We start from the raw sequence: 23,250 nt of genomic DNA, 5'->3' as shown, positions 1-23,250 counted from the left end.
TTGATGTAACACAGTCATCAAGGATTCAGACTCTGTTGTCAAACCACATGCAGTCAATCCCTTTCTCACAGCGTGCTAACAGTGTGACCATGGACACATTATTTAATGTTTGTGTGCCTCAATTTTATCAGAAAAGGGGGATAATAAAAGTACCTATCTTGGACTGTTGCTGTGAAAATAAAGAGAGATAATTCATATAAAGCACTTGGCTTGGTACCTGGCATGTAATAAATACTCAATAAACATTAGCTACACATGTCTGTTCAGCACACATCAGAACAAACTTTTCAAGCAGTTAAAGAGACTCCTATTTCTCTAAGCAAGAACCTAGAAACACTGTCAATTGTCTCCAGCAGACATTTTTCTATTTAATGGCTCTAAAGAGCAGAAAACCTTTAATCAATTCCCAGGAGTAAAATGCTAAGAAATTACATGCACAGTTACGAAAACAAAATAAAAAATGTTTCCCACACATTGTTCAGCAGACAAAAACATATGGACATGCTGTTCCTGCAAGGAAGTGGATGAATTTTCTAGATAATCCTGAGCCATTCATCTTTCCCCCTACTATGTCTGCTCTAGGGTCAAAATGTACCTCCAGCCAAACAAGGGGCTCCCTCCCCCAAAGTTCCTACTATGGTTCCCTGGAGGAACCATGTTCCTCTATTCTTCCTTTAATGCTTTTTTTGTTCATTAAGTGAATATTGTCTTGTACAACATTTTAATTTCCTTGATAATTTTTAACTATATTTCTTGAGCTATTTTCTTAGTGGTTGATCTGGAGCTTACATTATGCATTTTAATCCATCCAAGCCCATTAACTTAATTCTAGTGAAATATAGAAACTTTACTCTTATATAGCTCTAGTCCCTCCTTTCCATTTTTGTGCCTCTTCTGTGCTTATCGTCAAACATATTACATTTCCATATGTTAATAGGCCTAGCAATACAATTATATAACATATTTTGTTTATGCAATTCCTTTTTAAATCAGTTAAGAGAAAAAGGAAGAAGAAATATAGAATTATACTGTATTTTACAATTGCCTATATAATTACATTTAGCGGCACTTTTTAGTTTTTTGAGTGAATTCAGATTACTGTCTGGTGTCATTTGCACTCAGCCTGAAGAAAATCCTTTAGTACTTCTTGCAAGGTGGATCTGATGGCAATCAATTCTCAGTTTTGTTTACCTGGGAATGTCTTTATTTTGCCTTCGTTTTTGTCTTTTTGTTTGTTTGGTTTGGTTTGGTTTGGTTTTTTGGCCACACAGTGCAGTATATGGGAACTCAGTTCCCCAACCAGCGATCAAACCCATGTCCCCTGCATTGGGAGTGTGGAGTCTTAACCACTGAACCCCCAGGGAAGTCTCTATTTTGCCTTCAGGAATGGTTTTGAAGGATAGTTTTGCTATATATAAGATTCTTAGCCACCATTGTTTCTGATGAAAAATCACCTGTTAATCTTATTAGGGTTCTCTTATAGGTGGTGGGTAGTTTTGTTCTGTTCTGTTACTGCTTTCAAGATTTTTTTCATTGTCTATCACTAAATATGCCATTGGTGTACTTAATGGTGTTCCACATGTCTCTGTCTCTGCTCATTTTTCTTCATTCTTTTTTTCTCTTTTCTTCAGATTTAATAATCTCTATTGATCTGTCTTCAAGTTTGCTGATACTTTCTTTCACCAACTCAAATCTAATTGTAAATGCCTCTAGTGAAATTTTCATTTCACTTTTCATATTTTTCAAGTCCAGAATTTCCACTTTCTTCCTTTTTATAATTTTTCTCTTTATTGATATTCCCTATTGATAAGACATTGTCATCATATTTTCCTTTAATTCTTTCAGCAAAGTTTTCTTTAGTCCTTTGGATAAATTTATAATAGCTACTTTGAGGTCTGTGTCTGGTAAGTCTGACAGCCAGGTCCCCTCCAAGATAATTTCTGTTGTCTGCTTTTTTCCTCTTTATGGCTTACATGTTCTCCTGTCTTTGATGTCTTTTAAATTTCTGTCGAAAACCAGACATTTTTAGAAAATATATTTTAGCCACTCTGGATACTGGTCACTATTCCTGCCCTCCCCCACCCCAGGACTTGTTTTTGTTTACATATTTGCTTGTTTGTTTAGTGACATAAATGGACTAGTTCAGTGACATCTTTTCCCTGCACAGTGTGCAGTCTCTGATGTGATTCCTTGGAGGGTATAGCCTTGGCCCTTTGCACTCCCCCTATTCAATCCCCTGGGATGACAGTGTTTTTGTTTTTGTTTTCCTATCTCTTTCACTTATCTCCCTGTTAAACTTCTGAATGGACTGCCTTATTGGTATCACACCCAGCTGTTAGCCTCCAGTAATTGCTACCTGATTGCTCTATTATTTTCAACAGTACTTTGAGGCATAAATTGCTCCACAGTCTGATCCACTTAAATTCAGGCTTCTTTGCAAAGGCAGTCTTTAAAGCTTGCTTTGACCCCAAGAAGGTTCTTCTCAGATATCTCTTTCTCTTGTTCTATATGTTAAATGTCTAGCTGGTGTAGCTGGCCTGCTGTCTCTCATGTTGCTATTATGACACTACTAGCATCCTCTTAAATACTCACCAATTGCTTTTAGGCTTGAGATTTCTCACACTTTGTTCCAAATAAAGTGGAGAGCTACAGAACTCTGTGTTCTCACAGCCCACCACTCCCCCTAGGCAGGATCTCTGTACCACTACTCTGGAGCTAAGAGTGGGATGGCAGTCCACTTCTCTCAGTGACATACCTGCTCTATGAGTGGGGTATCGGGTAGGGATGGCAGCCACTAGTCTTCTTGGATTGCCTCTCCTGGCATGGAAGCTTCACCCCATTTGTGGGTTGGGGTGTGGACAATTAGGGCCCAGTATTCTTGACCAAGGGTAGAACTTTCTTGCTACAAATGGGGGCTGGATGGCAGAAAGTCCCAGACCTCTTGGCCATGCTTGCATGGAATAAAGCTTCTGCAACACAAAGTTGGGAGAGATAAGAAATAAAGTGTCCTGACCCTCCTGGGGAGAAACTGTAGCCTTAGAATAGGAGCTGGAGGGGAGAGGGAGCTCCGTCTTTCTATCCATATCTGCCCAGAGAAGAGCTTCTGTCTCACTGTGCTCGTGTTCAAAGAGAGAGCAGGTCATGGCTCAGATACCACAGATTGTTGATATTCTTACTGACATGTAGTAGACTTTCTTGACTTAGTGTTTCTCCATTTGATGTATGCCCTTAGAACAACTTTCAGAGACTTTAAATGGTTGGGATTTTTAAAATAATTTTCCCCGGTTATGTCTGTTTCACTGGGGAGAGGCTCCACAGAGATCCTCACACTGCCATTCCTGAAGTGCTTCTCCTAACCCCATGTGATTTGCACTAAAAAATAATCATTTAGGGAACAACTGGCTCCATTTACCAATGTTGTTTACTTCACTGTGACCATATTTTCTAAATTAAAAATAAGGGGCAGGACTTCCCTGGTGGCACAGTGGTTAAGAATCCACCTGCCAGTGTAGGGCACACACATTCGAGCCCTGGTCCGGGAAGATGCTGCAGAGCAACTAAGCCCGTGCGCCACAACTACTGAGCCTGCGCTCTAGAGCCCGCGAGCCACAACTACTGAGCCCGTGTGCTGCAACTACTGAAGCCCACATGCCTAGAGCCCATGCTCTGCAACTAGAGAAGCCACCGCAATGAGAAGCCCGCACACTGCAACGAAGAGTAGCCCCTGCTCGCCACAACTAGAGAAAGCCTGCACGCAGCAACAAAGACCCAACCCAGCCAAAAATAAATAAATAAATAAAATATTTTTTAAAAAAGAAAAGAAAAAATAAGGGGCATATGGTCTGGCAAGGGCTTTATACTGCTTCCAGGTAGGGGAGTTGATATGGGTAGGTAAACTTTGGAAACAGTAGAATTTACAATTAATTTAGATGGTTTCTGGGGACAATAGATAGAATATTTGAAATTCCGCTGTCCCAGAAAACATAGGGATATATAGCTGCTAAAACTCTTGTTCTCCTTAGAAGTTAGAAGGAATTCATGGCTGATACAAAGTCTCCTTTGAAAAGGGACACTTCTAAGTTGTATCTTCCCATCAATGATCTCAATTTGTGTTTGGTGCTTCTCCACACACAACCAATTAATCCTAATGGGAATTCAGCATGGAGAGAACTGGATTCTAAACAAATAACACCCAACAGCAAAGACTAAGTCTTGCCACACATCACCCATCAGCCAAGGCTAGAAACAGGCTGCTTCGCTTCAACTCTGAGTCAGCCACCACCCCAGCATGCAGAATCTAGAGAGTTTTCTGTCTCCCAGGACTTGGGAATTTCTCAGCTGAAGCCTAGGAATATGCAAGTAGGTAAAGAAAAGTGGCCTGGCAAAGGGAGGGAAAAAAATAGGATTGTCTCTGAGACTTCATTCTCCAATTTTCCTAAAATCAGATTGAAGTCACCAGGGAAATCTGGTTTTTAAATGACAGACAGCCACAATCCCCTCAGCCATCAGGGTAACACACCCTCCCTGGACATATGTACCTGCCTAACTGCTTGACGTTGTGTACAAACTGAATATGCATGATCTTCATGTTATCACAAAGGCTATGCTTTTAAATGTTTCTACCCAATATTTAAAAACCTTTTTCTGTCCTTAAAAAGACCCATAGATTTTACTGGATCGACTGCTATTTGAGACGTCTGGCTAGCCAGGGACTGCATAGACTATGGACTACAGATTTCCAGATCAGGGGAAAGAGGGACAGAAAGTACTGGAGTCAGAGTGATTACAGTATATAGCCAGTTTATTATCTATAGAGTGAGTAAGTATGTCATATATGTGTAACCATTTTTCAATAACACGTATGGGTTTGACTAATAAGTCAAAAATCCATTTAAAAGCATTACTGAATTTCTGATTATCCTTTGTCACGTGTGGTCTCCACTGACAGGTGGTGACCATGCCAGGTACCTGGCTAGGTTTCAGTTTCAGGACCAGCAAAGTAAGCCAGGCTTACAATTCAGGTGACCCATCGTTGAGCCCACGTTGCTAGGGAGAGGGGAGGGACAGAGTGGACAGGCAGTCTGTTTCCGGTCCTAGATACTCTGGGTAGCCTCTGGTGACATCACGCCAACGACTGGCCATACCAGAATTTGAGCCGAATCTGTCTGACTTCAAAATTCAGCACCTTGTCTGAGCTGGAAGAGGCAGGGCTGCTGCGTATCGGCAGCAGAACCCAGAGTGCCATTTCAGAGCTTCGAGAAGCTTCCTGGATTTTGCTCCTGTTTTCTCAGACTGGCAAAGACCAAATGGCCTCCACTCTCAAGGCAAAGAGAAAGTGATAAGGAATTGAAGAAGCTTTTCTGCCCCAGGGAAGAATCAGGCTCAATGACAGTTTAGTATTAACTAGCTCAGCCATGCAGGGAGGCATAATTAGTTTCCCAGACCAGAGTTTCATTCCACTGGTCCCCCACAACCCAAGGGCTACACAATCTGGTTGAAATGAAAAGAAAAATAAAATCATCGCTCTCCTCAGCTCACCCATTGGGCTATTGCTCATAGCCACGAGCAAAAGGTGAGGCAGCCATCTGTCTGCTGAGGTATAAAAAAGAATGGAATAGTCATTTTTAAATGACATTTCCTCTATGTCTACTATGCCCTCTTCCACCCTACTGCTTAAATGACTCTTTTCAAATGGAAAATATCAGGGAATAATAGGAAAAGAAAAATTGTAGTAATCCGTGGCTCCTGCTAACAGGCTGCTCTGTCCTGGTGGGCAGAGTCCTAGGAGAAACTTCCTCCTGCCCATGTCCTGGGTGTAAAGACTGGAGAGGGTGGGAAAAGCTGTGCTGGGCCTCTGTGAAGACCTACAACCATGGGTGGGTGATTCCCTAGGCAGCCCCCGGGGGACCAAGGGGCCTGGGCTGCCCGATTTCCAGCCCTGCTTCTGCCCGTGATGCCCAAGGAGTTTCAGCAGTGCAGAAGGAAAAACCTTCTCCTGACTCTGGAGGTGTCCTCTGAGAGTCCTCTTCCCCCCTGCAAACAGTTCCTGCCACCTCTCTCCTGAGTGTGAAAGAGCAAGTCCCAACTCACCACCATCCCCCTGGACACACCCTGAGATGGCGGGGTCCATTCTGAGGTTCTCACAGGCCTCAGGGCAGAGAGGAGGCCGAGTCCAGGTGGGAAGCCAAAAGCCAACTTTCCCTTAGCTCTGTGCCCAGAGAACGTTCTTTATCCTTTCTTGGAAATTAAGCTATACTTTCTCCTTCCAATTGACTCTCCACGTATCCATTTAAATGACCTCAACTTTGTCCCTCCTCTTGAAACACAGACACCCTGTTCAGCTGTACCTTTTCTGGAATTATTCTCTGCTTTTGGTGCAGGTTTATTTTTTTCCCTTCTGTGCCCACAAGATTGCTTTCATTTGAAAGTGACCACAAGTGACAGCTTTATTACAATAAAGACATTGAGGGTCCCCTGAAGGCTCCAGGCTTTTCTCACCAGCTGATTCCCGGGAGATCTCAGGGCAGGAAAGCACATTTTACACACACACACACACACACACACACACACACACACACACACACACACACACACACACACACACACACACACACACACACACACCACTGAACCACAGCTTCCCTTTGATTAAACCATGAAATAGCGGTGTAAGCTACGAGGAGCCAGGAGAGAAACCCCAGGAGTGTGTATTTTCCTGTCCCTGACCAAGAAGGAGGACAAAGCATGAGACAGCCTCACAGAAGTCACCCCCAAGCCTGGAGGGATGAGAACCAGCTCTTCGGGCACCTGGCTTCCCTTCCAGACAACTCTGAAGCCACAGACCTAGATGTGAATTTTCTTACTAAGTGGTTTTAGTCAGGCCTGCTTATTTTTTCATTTAGTCACTCAACAAATTCCTAACTAACCCAACTATTGTACATGCCCTACTGGCATGTAGTTTCCAATGAAACACTGGAAAATGGGAAAAAATAGGACCCTGTCTCCACTCGCAAGGAACTCACAGTGCAATGGGAAAGCAGATCAATAGTTACAGTACAGTACAAATTTCTCACCTGTAAAATGGGGCTAAGGATCTCACAGGCTTATTTTAAGGATTAGATAATATGAAGAGGATTAAACAGTACCAAACATCTAGTCAGTGCCTGATAAATGTCCGTTTTTTTCTCTTTTCCTCTCCTTGACACAAAATCTCTGCCCCTCCTCCATCGGCACCACTGCGTGGGTTTGAAAAGCTGGGAAGAAGCCTGCTCCCAATACTGAGACTGCATCACCAGGAGCTACCATGTGCTGCTGGACCTGAAGACTGCTCAACAGTGCTGTGTCCCCAGTCCTGAAGATGATCCCAGGTGGTGGGGTGCAGGCCCCAAGGACCCAGACAGACCAGGCAGAGGGGACTGGGCCTACAGCCTCACCACATCTAAAGGAATCTGCCCCTCCTTTGCCCCTTTAGCACCTGGCTTCATCTGAGAATATACGACTGAGGATTACTTCCCACTGCAGAAATTTCTTCTGAGGTTGAGGGGAGTAACTGGATGCAAAGGGAAACTTTCTAGACCTGATTCAGGACCCTTACATCCCCATCCCAGAGTCTCTAGCACATGGGGCAGGTCACCTTCAGGGTGGTCACCAAGCTGCTCTGGGCCTTGGATCTCTCGACACAAAGTTAAAAGGTGAGGACCTTCTCGCTCCTTCCAGGTCTAGCATGCTCTGATTCTCAATAAAGATCCTTCAGACGAGAGCCTTCACAGTTGACATCTGACTTAAGAACTGCCAAAGTTGGAAGGCTCAACCTTTTTTGCTAATTGATGAGGAAAGAGGAAAGGACTGCCTTGAGCTGCACAACACAATACTGTTTCCTAATATTGACCAGGGTGAAATAAGACATTTAATTTTTGACTTACAAAAATCAATGCATACTTTCTGTACTTCTAAAGTAATTACTAACTCAAAAATACCTATGCCTGTTTGGCTAAAAAACAACTAGCTGTTGTTGAAAAACATTCAAAATTCACAATTGTATAGTTTTAGGTATATAAAAGAATCATTTTAATTGTTTTGTTAAGGCAATTATCATCTCCCTACTCATAAGGGACCAAAATAACTCCCACTAATCAAGAAATGGTTTATTGCCCAGGAAGTTTAATAATGACCTAGTACGATTCTCTCTAGTAAAAAAGCAGAACCATCCCTCAGTTTTCTGTCACTAGTAAGGGATCTTTTTCAAAAAAGACTTTAAATATATAAGTACTAAAAAAAAATGTAGTGTGTACCTTCCCAATATGAAACTACATCTATCTCTGAGTTGTAAAGAATGTATATTAAAATTTTATCATGCAACAAAATGCACATTTTGTAGGGGGGAAAGAAAGAAAAGATTAAATTGAATCTTCCTGACAACTGGCTTAAATCACACCTTCCTGCCTGCAATTGAAATTATAAGTCACATTGCTTTGTGTTAAATCAAATTCACCCCAGCAGGAAGACAGGCTGCTGCAGCTCCAGTTCTACTGGGAGGTGGGTGGAGATGGAGGAAAACATTTCCCTCCTCTAGGAGGCTCTTCTTCCACCAGGGATTTGGGGAAATGAGACTCTCTGGCCAGGTAACTGGACACCTTGCAAAACTCTCCCACCAGCCAAGGTTTCTACAAAGAGTGCATTCCTGACACTGTCCCCTGCCCGCTGCAATGCCAAGTGGGTTTTACAAAACAAATATTTCTCTACAAATGAGTGCAGGTCCCCAGGCCAGCAGGCTTAGAATTTCAGAGCAATAGTCAAATCAAACTGAGACCCTCCAGATGTCTCAGCTGAGAAGCTGTCACCAGCATGAGGCTGGGCTTCCCTCTAACCTCACTTCTGACCATCTCAGGCTCGTCTTAACCGGAGAAGTCCTTACACACACATCCTGTCTAAGTGAACTGAAACAGGGTTCAAGGCTGACAGCCTAGGTGTCACAACCAGAAAATATACTCCTGACCGTATTTTCTATGCCAGCTCCAAGAGGGAAATGTGATGGGAAAGAAGGAAGACTGAAGAAAAGAACGTGTTCCCCGCCTCCATGCCCACCACGTGATAGGCAGGGTGAGGTGCTGTCCTGTATCTCATTTAATTTAATTGCACCTCATTTAATCAGCACAACAATCCTACAGGGTTTAAGGAGCAGTCGTCCTCATTTCTGTGGTTAGGGAAACCAAGGCACAGGGAAGTGAAGAGACTTGCCCAAGGTCACCCAACCTGTAAACGGCAGCACTGATTCCAACCACTCTACATTTTTTTTTGTACTTCACCCTATGCTCAACAAGACTCAGGTCTCCCACTTCCAGGCAACTGTTGGTTTTACTTACTGCCCGAACTTGCTCTCTCCTAATCTTCCCTATCCACTTCTCTAAATCCTCCTCATTCTTCAAAGATGTGTCATAAGTCCCAGTTCCTCGGTGAAGTCTGTTCTACCGGCACACTCTTCCAGAATTCAACATTAATCCTCATTACATTAGTTAGTTTGCGAAAGATCTTCAACTGTTTCTTGTGCTGTCTTCCTAGCCTGATGATGAGCTTTTCAAAGCAAAGGACTCTGTCCTACATATTTTGTCATTTCCTGACACAGCTGGCACAGTGTCAAGCCCACAAGAGGTGCTTGGAAGCAGCCACAGAACAGCCTGGATTGGTGCCTTTAAAAGCTGGGCTCCTCTGCTCATCCCTTCCAGGGGCTCCCCTTTTCTCCCAGAGCATTTCTCCCACAGTGGCCTCCAAGGCCTGTACAACCTGCTCCCCACCTGGCCCCTCTCTAGCCTCACCCCCCACCCGTTTCTCCCACAGTCACTCTGCCCTGGCCACACTGTTCCCAATACACATACACCCAGTACATTCCTGCCTCAGGGCCTTTGCACTTGTCATTTCCTCCATGTGCAACTCTTCCCCTAGACAGAGCTGACACCTAATCTTCTTCAAGTCTTTCCTTATCAGAGATCTCGCATCTGACTACCTCATTTAATTGCAAATCTTTCATTTTTTTTTTTTTTTTTTTTTTTCGGTATGCGGGCCTCTCACTGTTGTGGCCTCTCCCGTTGCGGAGCACAGGCTCCGGACGCGCAGGCGCAGCGGCCATAGCTCACGGGCCCAGCCGCTCCGCGCCATGTGGGATCCTCCCAGACCAGGGCACGAACCCGTGTCCCCTGCATCAGCAGGTGGACTCTCAACCACTGCACCACCAGGGAAGCCCAATCTTTCATATTTTTGTCTGTGTTCCACTGACATACCCCCAGCACTTACCAGGTACTCAATAAATGCTAATTGGATGAAGGAAGGGAAGAATCTGAGCATGTGACCAACAGAAGGTAGAAGTACCTCCCAGATCACTGTCATAGAAGTACCTCCCAGATCACTGTCAAACTCCAAGCCACAAGAGAGGGGAACAGGAACTTGAAAGCAGATCTGCAGTTTCTCCAAACCATCCCAAGCCTCCACCCCAGGCTCCAGTAAACAATGCCAGACTTGGGATCCATCTCCAACATCTGCCCACAGAACTCGCGGCCCAACATTATATACACTGGAGCCCAGATATTCCACTTTCTCAATTAAATGGGAATTCCTGGCAAACCTGGACATGTCTGCTGTTTCCTCTGTGTGCACCTCTCCCCTCTATGGCCCCCAACTCAACTGCATGCCCTGAGCCTGGAGGACCCCCCAGTGAAGCTTTGTCCTGAATAAGCGGAGGAGACGGTCTTGTTCACACTAAGTCTTCTGGAAACTGATACTGCTGGCTGAGAAAAGCCAGGCCTGGAGCCTCTCTCAGCCTTCCACAGCGCTCCACCCTATCAGCTCCTGGCTCGGGCGACCTCCTGCATCTCCAGGGAAGGACACTGACAAAACAGTCGCTTGGTAACCCACCTCAGGGCCCTGCAACCCTCATGAATCCTTCTTCCAGTATCATCTACAACCTTTCTGCTAAGAGAAAGGGATGATCCTGTTTTCTCTTAATTAGCATCACTGGAGCAGGAAAAACAAGAGGGTCCCTAGCCCTTCACTAAGGGGCTTGAGAAAGGTAACTTACTAACTGTATCATGTTAATTAAAGTCACTGAGACTTGATTTCCTCATCTGTAAAATGGGGGTAATGACATCATTCCCCCAGGGTTGCTTAAAAAGTTAAAATGAAGTATTACATGTAAAGTATTTAGCACATAATAGGTGCTCAACAAATATTAATTCTCTTTCTCTTCCAGTCTCTCCTCCAGATAAGTTCAGACTTATTTTTACAACTCTTCCTTCCTCGTTCTTTTTTCTGTTTTGAATCATTGATAAAATTCTCTTTCATCATTTTCCACTGGATTCCCCTTCTAATATAAATCCTCAGCTTCTAATAAGTTTTTTTAAAGCCTGGCCCAATTATAGACTTGGAGAGTCTATGTCATAATTCCTGCATGTTATACTTTCCTCCATATACTCTTTTAGAAAACAAAGCAAATCAGAGGATCAGTTTATTATTAAACTGAGATTTAGAAATGGAAGAAACCAAAATGTTAAGACTCTTCTCCAAGCCCCGTGAACTTAGAGGCAGGTCTAAAGCCTCACCCACACCCCTCCCATTCCTCTGTGGCTCCTTCTCTTGCATCAGAGAAATATGATGATGACTAATTAGACAAAGTCTGTCGTACTCGTCGAGATCCTTTGAGGCAGGAACCACATAAACACAAGCATCATAACTCCAGTAAAGAGAAACCAGAAAACCCCTCTGCTCTGGGACCCTACCCACCCAGAGCTAAATACATCTGAAACCGGAGATCAAAAAGGATCTTCCACATGGATAACAGAAAACGTCACCAGCATAAACAGGAAGAGAGTTTAGTTCAATAAAGGAATAAAGTCACATCTGTGGGTCTCAAATAAGATTTTTGCTTACTTTTAACTTCCCAGCATATAACTCACAAGGTTATTAATACGGACTCCTACTGTTTTGGGCAAATAAACAGCTGCTGATGTTTTGTGCCCAAACCACTTTATTAGAGCTTTCCTTTACAGCAATTGTTTTTTTCCTTTCCAAATCCTGAGAGGCTCAGACAGCTGAAAAAAAATAGGGAGTGCTAAGGCAGAACGAATAACAAGGAGGCAGCCTGTGTGGGCAGGGAAAACAGGGCAGGGGCTGCTGGGACCCTCACCGTCCTCTTTACGACTCTTGGACAAAGTCACCGTTCAAGAGCAGAGAACAGAAGACACAGATGTGGTGCAATCAGAAGGGCTGTTTTTGCCACGATGCTAGGAGTTACCATCAAACAGAATTTGCCAGTGTGAGAAGATGAGGATGACCGACCATCCAGGTTTGCCCAGGGTTGAGGGAGCTCCTTGGACCCAAGAATTTCACTTTTAAAAGAGTGAAAGTCCTGAGAAAACAGGACAAGTTGGTCACCCCAGGAGCCACATGACTGTGCCAGTACACGGGAAAGCACTCAGCACTGGGCCTGGCATATTGTAAGTACCTGAAAGTCACATGTGGAATCTGAATGAGCTCTGGCCTGCAGCTCACACAAGTCTGCTTTTCCTACGAGGCCAAGTTCCTGGGGGCTGGGGGGGGGCACAATCATCCAAGATAAAGGGCTTTCCAGAGCCTCCGTGCTGGCACCTCACTGCCCCTTCCAAACAAGGCCTTCTCCCTCAGGCACCCCAACCCCGAGGTTCCTCACTTACACAAGGACAGACCAAGACACCTGCCTGGATCCCTTTTCCATCAGTCTCCCGCTTGAACACAATCATTGATAAAATGATCTCCCAGTCCCTTCTCTGTGAGACTGTCATCTTCTTTTCACTTCTGGGGAGAGCAGAGGTGCTGAAGACAGTTTCCCTTCTTGGCTCCACCACCTATCAGCTTTGTGACCTGGGGCAAACTAAGTCTCTGCCCCTCGGTGTTCTCACCTCTAAAACTCTCCCTCATCATGCAGTGAAGATTAAAAGCAATCCTGCATGGACCACACCTAGCCCAGTCCCTGACACACAAGAATAGGTCTCTTCCTCCGTTCCTTCTGATACAATCCAGCTTCAATTAGTTACATACCTGTTGCTCTTAAAATAAATCAAGGGTTTGGCTAAGATTCTCATTTGGCATTTCTGTAGCTTTAACTCTCTCCTTAGCTTTCTAACTCTTATAATCATTGGCCCAAGCAATTTTGTACTGTTCTCTTAAGTCCTCATATGCCACCAGCATGACACTTATAAGCCCAAATTTCAAACCCTGTCCTGCCCGGGTCCCTGAATTACCTTCCCTCTCCTCCAGGATCTCAGCTGCCTTTCACTCTAAGTCCCCAGGGGACACAGATGGGTGAGCAAGTCAGACCACTGAAGCCAAACAAGGTACCAGAGCTTAAGATGTAGCAGCCAACTATCTCAAACAGGTGCTCCACTCAGAATCTTAAACTCTGGACATTGGTGGAATGAACCCGTTCATGCCAAAGAGTTGACCTAAGCCTCCTCTTCGGGCATCATTTTCCATTGTTCTCATCTGTCCTGAGGAGATGGGTGCTGATGCCACTTCTCTGGATCTCTCCAAACACTATTTTTGTCTTATAAAGGACAGTGGTAACAAACATAGCCCAACAAGCTATCTCTGCCAGTTCCAGTACCATTTTAGCACTGCCATCATAGAGGAAGTCTGTCGCTATCTCACTGGGGCTGGACACTTAAGTCTTTCCACTGGCATCGTTAAGGGCAGCTTCATCTCCCAAAATCAAACCTTCACAAAACTGAAACTGAATGTTGGGCAGTGAAAGAGAACTACATCTCAGAAATGCATACCCACTGACTGGGAGGGTCTGTCCTAGCAACATATTTTAACCTACAATTGTGTAGCCAGAAAAACTACCAAAGCATTAGTGTTCGTATAATCAGGAATCCTCTTGCTTAAAGCTCCAGTTGGCTGCATTCAGCTGGGTCCATAAAGAGTACATAGACCCACACAGAAGATTCTAGAACAGCAGCTGTTCCCAGTTGCTGTCACAACATATTGTATGTTGGAACATGTGTGCGGTAATTTGTTATTAACAATAATTTAAGCACCAAAGCGTATGAATGATTAAGGTTAACTATACATTGAAGGAATTTCAAGGTTATCAGATTCTCTTGCATATTAATATGCTTTCTTAAGTGGGAGAAAAAGGGATGGAGTGCGAAGAACACAACATGTTAGGACACGCATCATCCTGGCCCTGCCCTGGGGCGTCGTGTGCCCTGCATGTGAAAGCATGTGTGTGAGGAGGGGGGAAATATTGAAAATGCCTGTGCTCAAGCATTGCATTGTGGAATGGCACTAACTCTGACCCCGAAGGCAATGTGAGATTTGATAAGACAACTGTAGACACAATGGAATAATCAAATCTCTGCAGAATTCAAGACGCTCCAGCCCTAGGGAGACTTTCAAGGCCAGCATAAAAAGTGCAACCCACCATTCATAGAATCTAGGCCATCAACCAGCAGACCTAACCCACTCTGCCCCTTGCTTTCTACCACAGCGGCTGTCCCACATTTATAGACTTCTGCCCCTCCAACTTCATGCATAATCCTCTCTCTCCCAAAATTCCGCCTGGATGCCTTCTGACTACATTCATCACTCATATTCAGCTTGGTGTTTCCCCAAAGGACTTTCTGTGCAATATCACCTCCATCTGGACTGCCCTCCTACATGCTTCTCACAGGGCAGCCTATCTGTCCTAGTCTCCAGAATTGAACCCAAGCCACGAAAAAGGACAACAATCCTAGAGACCCCCAAGCCCCAAATCAAAGCAGTAGCCCATTCAGCTTTCCAAGTTAAGTCAGAAATCCTATAGGATGATAATGAAGATGTTCCAGTAACCCTGTATGTGGCTCTGGATCCCATCAGCATCTTTGCAAAACACACAGACCAGCCAAACCCAAGTAACTGAAGCTGAACTTCAAGGCCCTCACAAACCAGAAAACCAGACTGCGGCTCTCCGACATTTCATTCTGAATTCTCCTTGAGATTCTACATCAACCTACTTATCAAGGGCAAATACCAATTTATGTCAAGTGAGTGGGAAAGAATGTGGAATTCATTTATTTTAAAGCCTACACACTTCTGGATAAAAATGAAAATTCTTTGGCCATGCGAAAAAGTTGTATTCTTTGGCAAGGCTTTTCTACTCCGTGTAGATGTGGTCCTGGGCTATTAATAAAGATAATTGGGCTCAATCTCTAAATTTTGCTATTGAACTCTGTCAAAATATCAATCTCTGTTACTAATATAATTTTACCACAGTTCATTCTGAAGGACAAATAGGTTTACTCTTTAAATGACACCCTTTCCTCAAAAAATCTCCAAGCATTTAGCAAACATCATATCCTCTTCTTTACAACCCTGCCAAGTCTGGAATCAGATGAGAAGGACACCAGCCAATTCTTAGCGACATCCAAAAGCCATAGGAGATAGAAAAAAAAAAAATCTCCCATCATCCAGGCCTTGGATATTTTCTGATTTTTAGGAACCATATATGCGTTTGTAATCTTGGTGAGCAGCCTACTGGTACTGGCCTGATGTACATTAATATGCACATAACGTGCCTAATAAAATTTTAGGAAACAAAAGCAGTTAATAATCCATTTCTCCCATTGTTGGAATGATCTTGACTCAATGAAGTAAGATAATGGATTTAGAAATTAGTCATATAATGTAATACACTATTAATCATGGTATTCAGAAGGTTAAATAGATGTTACAAGAACACCACCCAGGAATTCAATTTCCTTTTAGATTTGTTTACTCTCTTGAATTCTTTATGCTACCATCATCCCTCACAGAAATCTAACACTCTGATGTTTCCTTTTCTTCCAAAACAGTGATTTTCAACCCTTTCTTTAAAAAGAAAGCATAGCCCTTTTAAAAATGAAATATTTTCCAGAATTCCAAACATAAGACAGATGAAACAGGAACAACATTGGTTGCATGGAGGGGAGAGAATGGGTACCGGCGGGGTCCAAGAGACCTCACTTGACCCTTTTATTTCTTTTTTTATTTTTTAATTTATTTATTTTATCTATTTATTTTTGGCTGCATTGGGGCTTCAGTGCTGTGCGCGGGCTTTGTTGCAGTGCACGGGCTTCTAACTGTGGTGGCTTCTCTTGTTGCAGAGCATAGGTGCACAGAGCCTTGTGGCACACAGGCTCAGTAGTTGTGGCTCGTGGGTTCTAGAGCGCAGGCTCCATAGTTGTGGCGCACAGACTTAGTTGCTCCGCGGGCATGTGGGATCTTCCCGGACCAGGGCTCGAACCTGTGTCCCCTGAATTGGCAGGTTGATTCTTAACCACTGCGCTATCAGGGAAGCCCAACCCTTTTATTTCTTAAGTCCCAGAACAAACCTTCCAGAAGCTTGGGGCTCCTGGGGACAGAGTCTGAAAATCACTATCCTAAGGCATATGTGTAAAGCAAAAATTATGTATATAAAATAGAACATAGGCATAATATATATTTCATTAATTAATTAATGATATCTGGAAATAAAACATATATATAAAATACACAAATCGCAAACACTGATATCCCAAGAGGAAAAACTGGCAAAGGATACCAATACGAGGTTAAAACAAATATAGAGCTGGGGGGAAGATACTAAGTTCTACAGTAATCAAAGGAGTACAAAGCAAAAGAATAGAACATTTGACAGTGGTTACATCTGCCCAGAAAAAGTTGAAGGACAGCACCCAATGCTGGCCAGCTTCCATGAAACAGGTACAATAATACATTGCTATTGGCTGTATAGAAAGACTTTCCTTTAGAAAAACAATCTTTCACAAAAATGTTCATATTCTTTGAATCAGTAGTAATCCCACTTCTGGAAATACATCATTAAAATCTTTCAGAAGAAGAACACGGTGAAGTGAAGATGTTTATTTCTGCGTTAATTATAATAGAAAAGCAAATGTTCAGTAACAGGCAAGTGGTTAAATTGATAATGGTATATTGATGGTGGAATATTATGCAGTCCCTAAAAATACAGTAAAATTTCTCTTTAAAAATCCTCCACTTAATCGCCTCTCCAGATGAAGCATGCTTTCATTCTCTCCACGAAAAACAAAAAACCAGGATGCCTTTTTCCCTCTGTGTAAGCTTCTCTCTCCCACCCCATTCACATCTCCTGCTAACAACTGAGTAATATTCCTACCAAGAGTCCACTGGGTTTGTTTCCAAATGTGTTTAGACTCTTGGCACTTGTCATTGTAACAGCATAATTTAATTACATATTATATAAACCAATGGAATATCATTGCTAAAAAGATGAGAGTTGTTTCTAAGAAAATTAATTTAAAGCCTTGGAAAGACTTATAAAGTTAGTCACATAAATAGCAGTCAAATTACTCGTGAACAAAATCACTGCAAAAGACCAGACAAAAGTCATACAAATTTAGGCTACTACACTGCTTCATAAGCATCTTCAAGTTCTCAATGAATGTTAAAGAAAACAGAACTAGAAATCAGACTTTGTAAACAGCACCTTATGGGAGTGGTTCTTTCAAGGAAGATGATCGGAAAAGCAATGGGCAGACCCAGCCCAAAGACATAGCCTTGGCCTTACATCAAAAGGCTGACAAATAAATGCACATTTTGAATAATATTAAAACAAAATATTTAATGCATGTATGTAATATTTTGTTTTATTCTCCTCTTTAACCAGTTTCTCAATAAACTGACAAACTTAAACCCCAACTGTGTTGAATAAGAGGGATTCTATTGTCCTTTAAAAATGAGTTCACTGCAACGGGGACCAGGAGCGTCTTCATTCACCACTGTATCCAATTTCACCTCCCCAGCTCGTTGCCTGGCACATACTAGGTCTCCAATAAATAAGGACTAAATCAATAAACTATGCAGCAAATATGGAAAAACTGCTTCTAACAAAAAGCAAACTGAGGAAAGCAGAATATTAAATTACATGTAAACCACGACTACACCTTCATTTTTTTGTTTGTTTGTTTGTTTTGGGGGGTTTTTTTTGCTGTACGCGGGCCTCTCACTGTCGTGGCCTCTCCCGCTGCGGAGCACAGGCTCCGGATGCGCAGGCTCAGCAGCCATGGCTCACGGGCCCAACCGCTCCGCGGCATGTGGGATCCTCCCGGACCGGGGCACGAACCCGTGTCCCCTGCATCGGCAGGCGGACTCTCAACCACTGCGCCACCAGGGAAACCCCTACACCTTCATTTTTAAATACGGAGGCAGATGGACAAAACTAGAAGGCAATGCTCAAAATACAAAACAGTTGTTTTAGGTTAGAGTGAATTAGAGGCAATTTTATACATTTTAAAATATTTTCTTCAATATTGGCACATTCTTTTACAGATTCAAAAAGATACTCATCAAAAAAAAAAGAGAAGCTGTTTTGGTTTCTATTGGACTTCCACAATAAGAAGTGAATCCACATTTCCATTTCCTAAGCTCTCCAACACTTCAGCCTCCTTCAGCACTTTCTACTTAACCCACTGCACCACCTCCAGCAATCCCGTCTTTCTCCGCCTAAGACCAAACGTGTACTAACACTTATTTTGTGTTTCCAATCTATCAGGATGTTATTTTTAAAATCTGGAGTTATCCACCCTCCCATTTACCATCTATCTGGTTAAAAAAAATTATCAAAACTGCAATTTACATTCCCAAGAGATTCCCAAACACCATCTAATTAAATCATTCAATCAGAAAACAAATTAAAATGAAATACCACTGCAACCTCCAAGAGGAAAATAAACTTTTCAGTCATGACTGGAATGTAGCTCTAGGGTGATGCTTCAAAACCTCTTCTAATTGCAAGTCCTATGCAACATCCAGCAGAACATTTTGTGACATTTGCAGCTTCAGAGACAACTTTCTTTCCAAAGCAAAGAGGAGCCTGTGCAAGGCTCCAAAGCAAAACATAGTCGTTTGAGAATGGAAATGCTTTTATTATTGACTGGCCAGTGCACTGGGGACCCTCACTGTGTACCCATTCATTCATCCACTCGTCCATCCAACACGTACTCTCTGAGGAATGTGCCAAGAACTGTCCTGGGTGTTCCACGAACACTTTTTAAGTGAATGTAACCTCTGCCTTTCGGCATGAAACAAAACAAAACCCAGAGATTCCCGAGTTTAACTATGGAAGAGTCTCCAAGTGGAAAGGTTATGACTCCATCAACCCTCAGCCACCCTCTGAAGTCTCTAAGTCTGACACCCACTCCCACCGTCAAGTGACTCCAGGAGAGCACTGCTGCCCCTGTGACCCTCTGGCCCTCTTAAGAGACAGTATAGTATGTGGTTAAGAACACAGATCCTGAAGCGACATTAGCTGGGTTTAAATCCCTGCACCTTAGGCAAATCATATAACCTCTCCGTCTGTAAAATGGAGCTAATACACCTACCTCATAGGGTGAGGAGGATTAAATAAGTCAGTATACGTAAAGCACTTAAAATAATGCTTGGCACATAGCAGCTGATATATAATTTTTAGCTACTATTATTATTATCCCTATTTCCCCTCAGCTTAGCAGAGTAAACGGGATGGCTCAAAATGCTCTACTAACTAGAGGAAACTTGATAGTGGAATACACACAATCAGCCCGTATCAAGGACAAGCCTTTGATCTTTTCCTTTCCTAACCTCTGCCTTCAGAGAGCTGCACTTGGCCAGTCCCAAACATAGTAGGCCCCTTACTTAAGGAGGTAAATCCCTAAATTTAAATTCCCCAAATACTAGCTCAGGGATGGCTCCAGCACCACTGGGGGAGCTGTCACTAGCCATGGCTACGCCATCATGGCACAACCAGCCAAGCACCCTCTGCCCTCCCCCTGCTTCATGGCTAGTCTTTCCCAAATCACTGACCCTTCCCCAAGCTGCTAGGGGTTGTGGCTTCTGCCTTTCCGCCTGAGACTCTGGTCATTTCTGAATATCTACGGGACTCATAACACAGTCATTGCACATACACAAGAGAACTGAAGCAACATATGTTTTAAGAATCCTGCTCCCTCTTATTTCCCGTCTCTCTCAATTTTTTCAGGTATATATTTGAAAGTTCTGAACAAGGCAGAGCTAGAAGATTTCTTGGGAGCAAAAGCACAAAGCCTCCTTTCAACTTCCACATTGCACTCATTTTCATGTACAGTCTTATAAATCATGTGATATGGTCCACATTCTACACGATAGGGGTGCACTCGGGGATGAGCTCAGGGGTTAATAATATCTCCTCACTACTTCCCAAAGTAGTACCTTGCTCACCTCCTCCCTGACCCGATCAGAAAGCACAAGAGAATCATTTTCCAGGAACATAAACACACACACACACACACACACACACACACACACACACACACACACACACACAGAATCTGTGAATGAAAATCTCTTAAAATCTGTGGGCAAACTGGAAATGTCAAAGTAAGGTATGGCCTGTGTCTCCCTGGGAACATTCTGAATCACCCTGGAGCAAACACTGTACTTCTATTGCTGACTAATTGTCAATCTGGACCCATGGGATGGAAGAGGACAAGAAACACAGCAACAGGCACCATAAGATGGACAAATTGGTCAGCCACGCAAGCCCAGTGGCAGGCTGAAAGGCAGAGGCAGGTATGAAGGAGAGAGCTGTGAACGGTGTCCTTTTCTGGGGAAGTGTGAGAACCATGAACTTGTTTTGAAGTCATCAGTCAGTCAGGAAGCACCATGGATACGTATACCTCTCCTGCACTCACCTGAACCTCCCCCTGGGAAGGAACTATTCTGTACACGTGGGGAAACAAACCAAATGTAGAGAGACAGCAGCTGTCCCCACGACGGCAGGGGCAGCAGATGCAAGGGTTGGATCCTGACACCCATGTGTAAACAAAAGAGAGTGCTCCTGGGGGAGAAATATTCAACCAGATAACGGTGCCAAGGTCTGCCGGGTGCTGAAACCAGAGCCTAGCAGGCCTGCCAGGTTTACAGGTGAACTAGGCTCAGCTGGCCCTGCCCTGCCCTTAAAAAGCTGACATGCCTGATAGAAAACAGGTGGAGCAGAGGCGAAGAAACGAAAAACGTGAACGTGAGACACGGGCATGTGTGTGCACACACGGCCGGCAGCGCCCAGAGCTCTCTGTCCGCTGCCTCTGACAGCTCATCTGACAGGGTCGCCTGGGAGGAGCGCTCCGTACCCCATCCTCCCCTTGGTCCCAGCCCTGGCCTCGAGCGCAGTCACCGGGCTCAGCCTTAGACTCCAGACCTACACCGCGCGGGTCGGTCTGCTCTGCCCCAGCCGCTCCCTGGGCCTGGAAGTGGAGCTACAGGAGGGAATGGCCTTCACAGCAGCCCGGGGCGGGTTCTCGCGGTCCTGGCCGGAGGCACCACCGCAGTGGACAGAGCTCCAAGCTCCCATGCTTTTTCCCCGCGCCAACACCTGCTCCTGGAGAGGGTCTTGGACCCGCGGGTAGTGATGGGAGTGGGGACCGCTAAGGTTCAGACAGCACTCCTAGCCACAGAGCCCCCTGCACTTCCAACAGCCTACAGGCCGCTCACGGCGTGGCTGGAGCTGCGCAGTCTTCCGAGCTCCGGCTCGTCCCGCAGCCTATGGGTCCTAAATGGCAACAGCTGGGGCCGCTCGGGAATCTCGCCGTAGGCCCTACAGCGGCCAGATGAACTGGGCTGCCCGCACGCTCTCGCTTGTACACCCACCAACATTCACACGTACGCACACCTTGAACTGGACCTGTGTGCAACCCCTCGAGCAACCAGCCGGTAGCCACACGCACACTGGGACTCGTGCGCAGCGCGCCACCACGCCGCCAGCGAGCTGTACACACCCGCTCGTGGAGCCCCGCGCACACACATGTGCCCTGGAGAAGCGCGCAGGGCCGCAGACACTGAGGGTTCCGCTCTCAGGCAAGAGGGTACACGCAGCCCCCCACGCGTCTGCGGACTCAGAGCCCCGCAGTCGCTCGAGAGATGCCTACCAGCCCCAGCGCGCCCCGCACCGCTCTGGGCACTCCCTGGCCCGGTGGGCGGCCCAAGTTTCCCGGGGCGTCCGTACCTTGGATATGCTGCTTGATGACATTCTCCAGGTGGTCCAGCCGTTCAATAATCTTCAAGGTGTCCCCTTTATCTTCCTCCAGCTTCTTGTCGGGTGCCGGCTCCTGTCCCCGCACATACACGCTGGCGATGTAGTTGGTGACCCAGCCCACGTAGAGCAGACAAATGATGTTGGTCATGCCGCTCAGGATCACGCAAGTGGACACCAAAGTTTTGGTCTTCCTGGTGCACACCATTCTGGGCTCCCTCCTCCATATAGAGCTCCCAGGGGCCCCTCCTTTTTGCGCACCCCGGACTCCCCTGTGCTGTGCTCACACCCCCTAGCACGCCTCCGGCCGCCGGGCGCCCAAGCACCTGAGTCCCGACGTTCTCCAAAGCCCGGACCGCGGGCGGTGGAGCCGCGGTGCCCAAGTTTGGAGCTCCCGCCGCTGGTCGTCCGGAGAGAGACCTTGACAAAGGAAATGAGGTGGATTTTTTCTTCCAAATTAAAAATCTCCGAGCCCTTCTCGGAGCAGTCACGGGTGGTCTGCAGCCGCGCGCCCTGATACGCACGTCTGGGAAACTTTGCCACAGCCTTGGTCCGCGGCCGCGCCGCTTCCCATCGCCGGGCGCCGATTGCCTTGGCGGTCCGACCGGCCCGCGCTGCTAGAAGGACGGCGGCGGCGGCGGCGGCGGCAGGGAGAGCCGCGGACACATCGGCCCGGCCCCCTCCGAGCGACAAGCGCCGCCACCAATCGCGCTCCGGCTTGGGAGAGGGGCCGGGGCTGGGCGGTTGCGGACCAACTGGGAGGGCGCGGGGGGCGGAGTCCGGCCCCCCGGCCCCACCTGCTGGCCGCCCTTGGCCCCCGCCCTCCAGGACGCTCCAGAGTCTCCGCCCGCGCTCGCGCCGGCTGCCCCAGACCCGAGGCTCCCGGAGAGGGCGCGCCGCCAGTCCCAGCCTTATAGGTCGGCAGATTCTACCTCTAGGGGGATTCCACCTCTTGCTCTTGCGCAGGAACCTCCAGTCTTCCGGATATCGCTCGGTTCAGCGCTCCTCACTCCACCCGGCCGCGGGGCTTCTCGCGCTGATCCCATCGGCCGTCTCCTCGACCCTTTTTCTGGTTGCCAGGACGCAGAGAGGCCAGGGAAGCGTGGGCCGGATCGCCTGTCCTGTCTTGCCCTTGATCAGGCCCCGTGGGCGTCTACTTCTTCCTTGGCCTCACTTCGACCTCCACC

The 23,250-nt window shown here is 45.7% G+C and overlaps 1 protein-coding gene across 2 annotated transcripts in view; it reads right to left on the bottom strand.

Annotated features, from left to right (window-relative positions):
* The window catches only part of GALNT18 (polypeptide N-acetylgalactosaminyltransferase 18), a 349,313-nt gene extending 326,531 nt beyond the window's left edge, over window positions 1-22,782 (bottom strand). For both annotated transcript variants that reach the window (XM_059067917.2, XM_067038607.1), the window contains exon 1: window positions 22,037-22,782. In XM_059067917.2, the coding sequence (XP_058923900.1) occupies window positions 22,037-22,271 (235 nt within the window). In that variant the 5' untranslated portion in view covers window positions 22,272-22,782. The remainder of the gene's footprint in view (window positions 1-22,036) is intronic.
* Between the last annotated feature and the right edge of the window lie 468 nt (window positions 22,783-23,250).

Source organism: Kogia breviceps, chromosome 7 (genome assembly GCF_026419965.1).
Source record: "Kogia breviceps isolate mKogBre1 chromosome 7, mKogBre1 haplotype 1, whole genome shotgun sequence".
NCBI lineage: Eukaryota > Metazoa > Chordata > Mammalia > Artiodactyla > Physeteridae > Kogia > Kogia breviceps.
The sequence above is the reverse complement of the archived record's forward strand: the minus strand, read 5'-3'. Positions and strand labels throughout refer to the sequence as shown.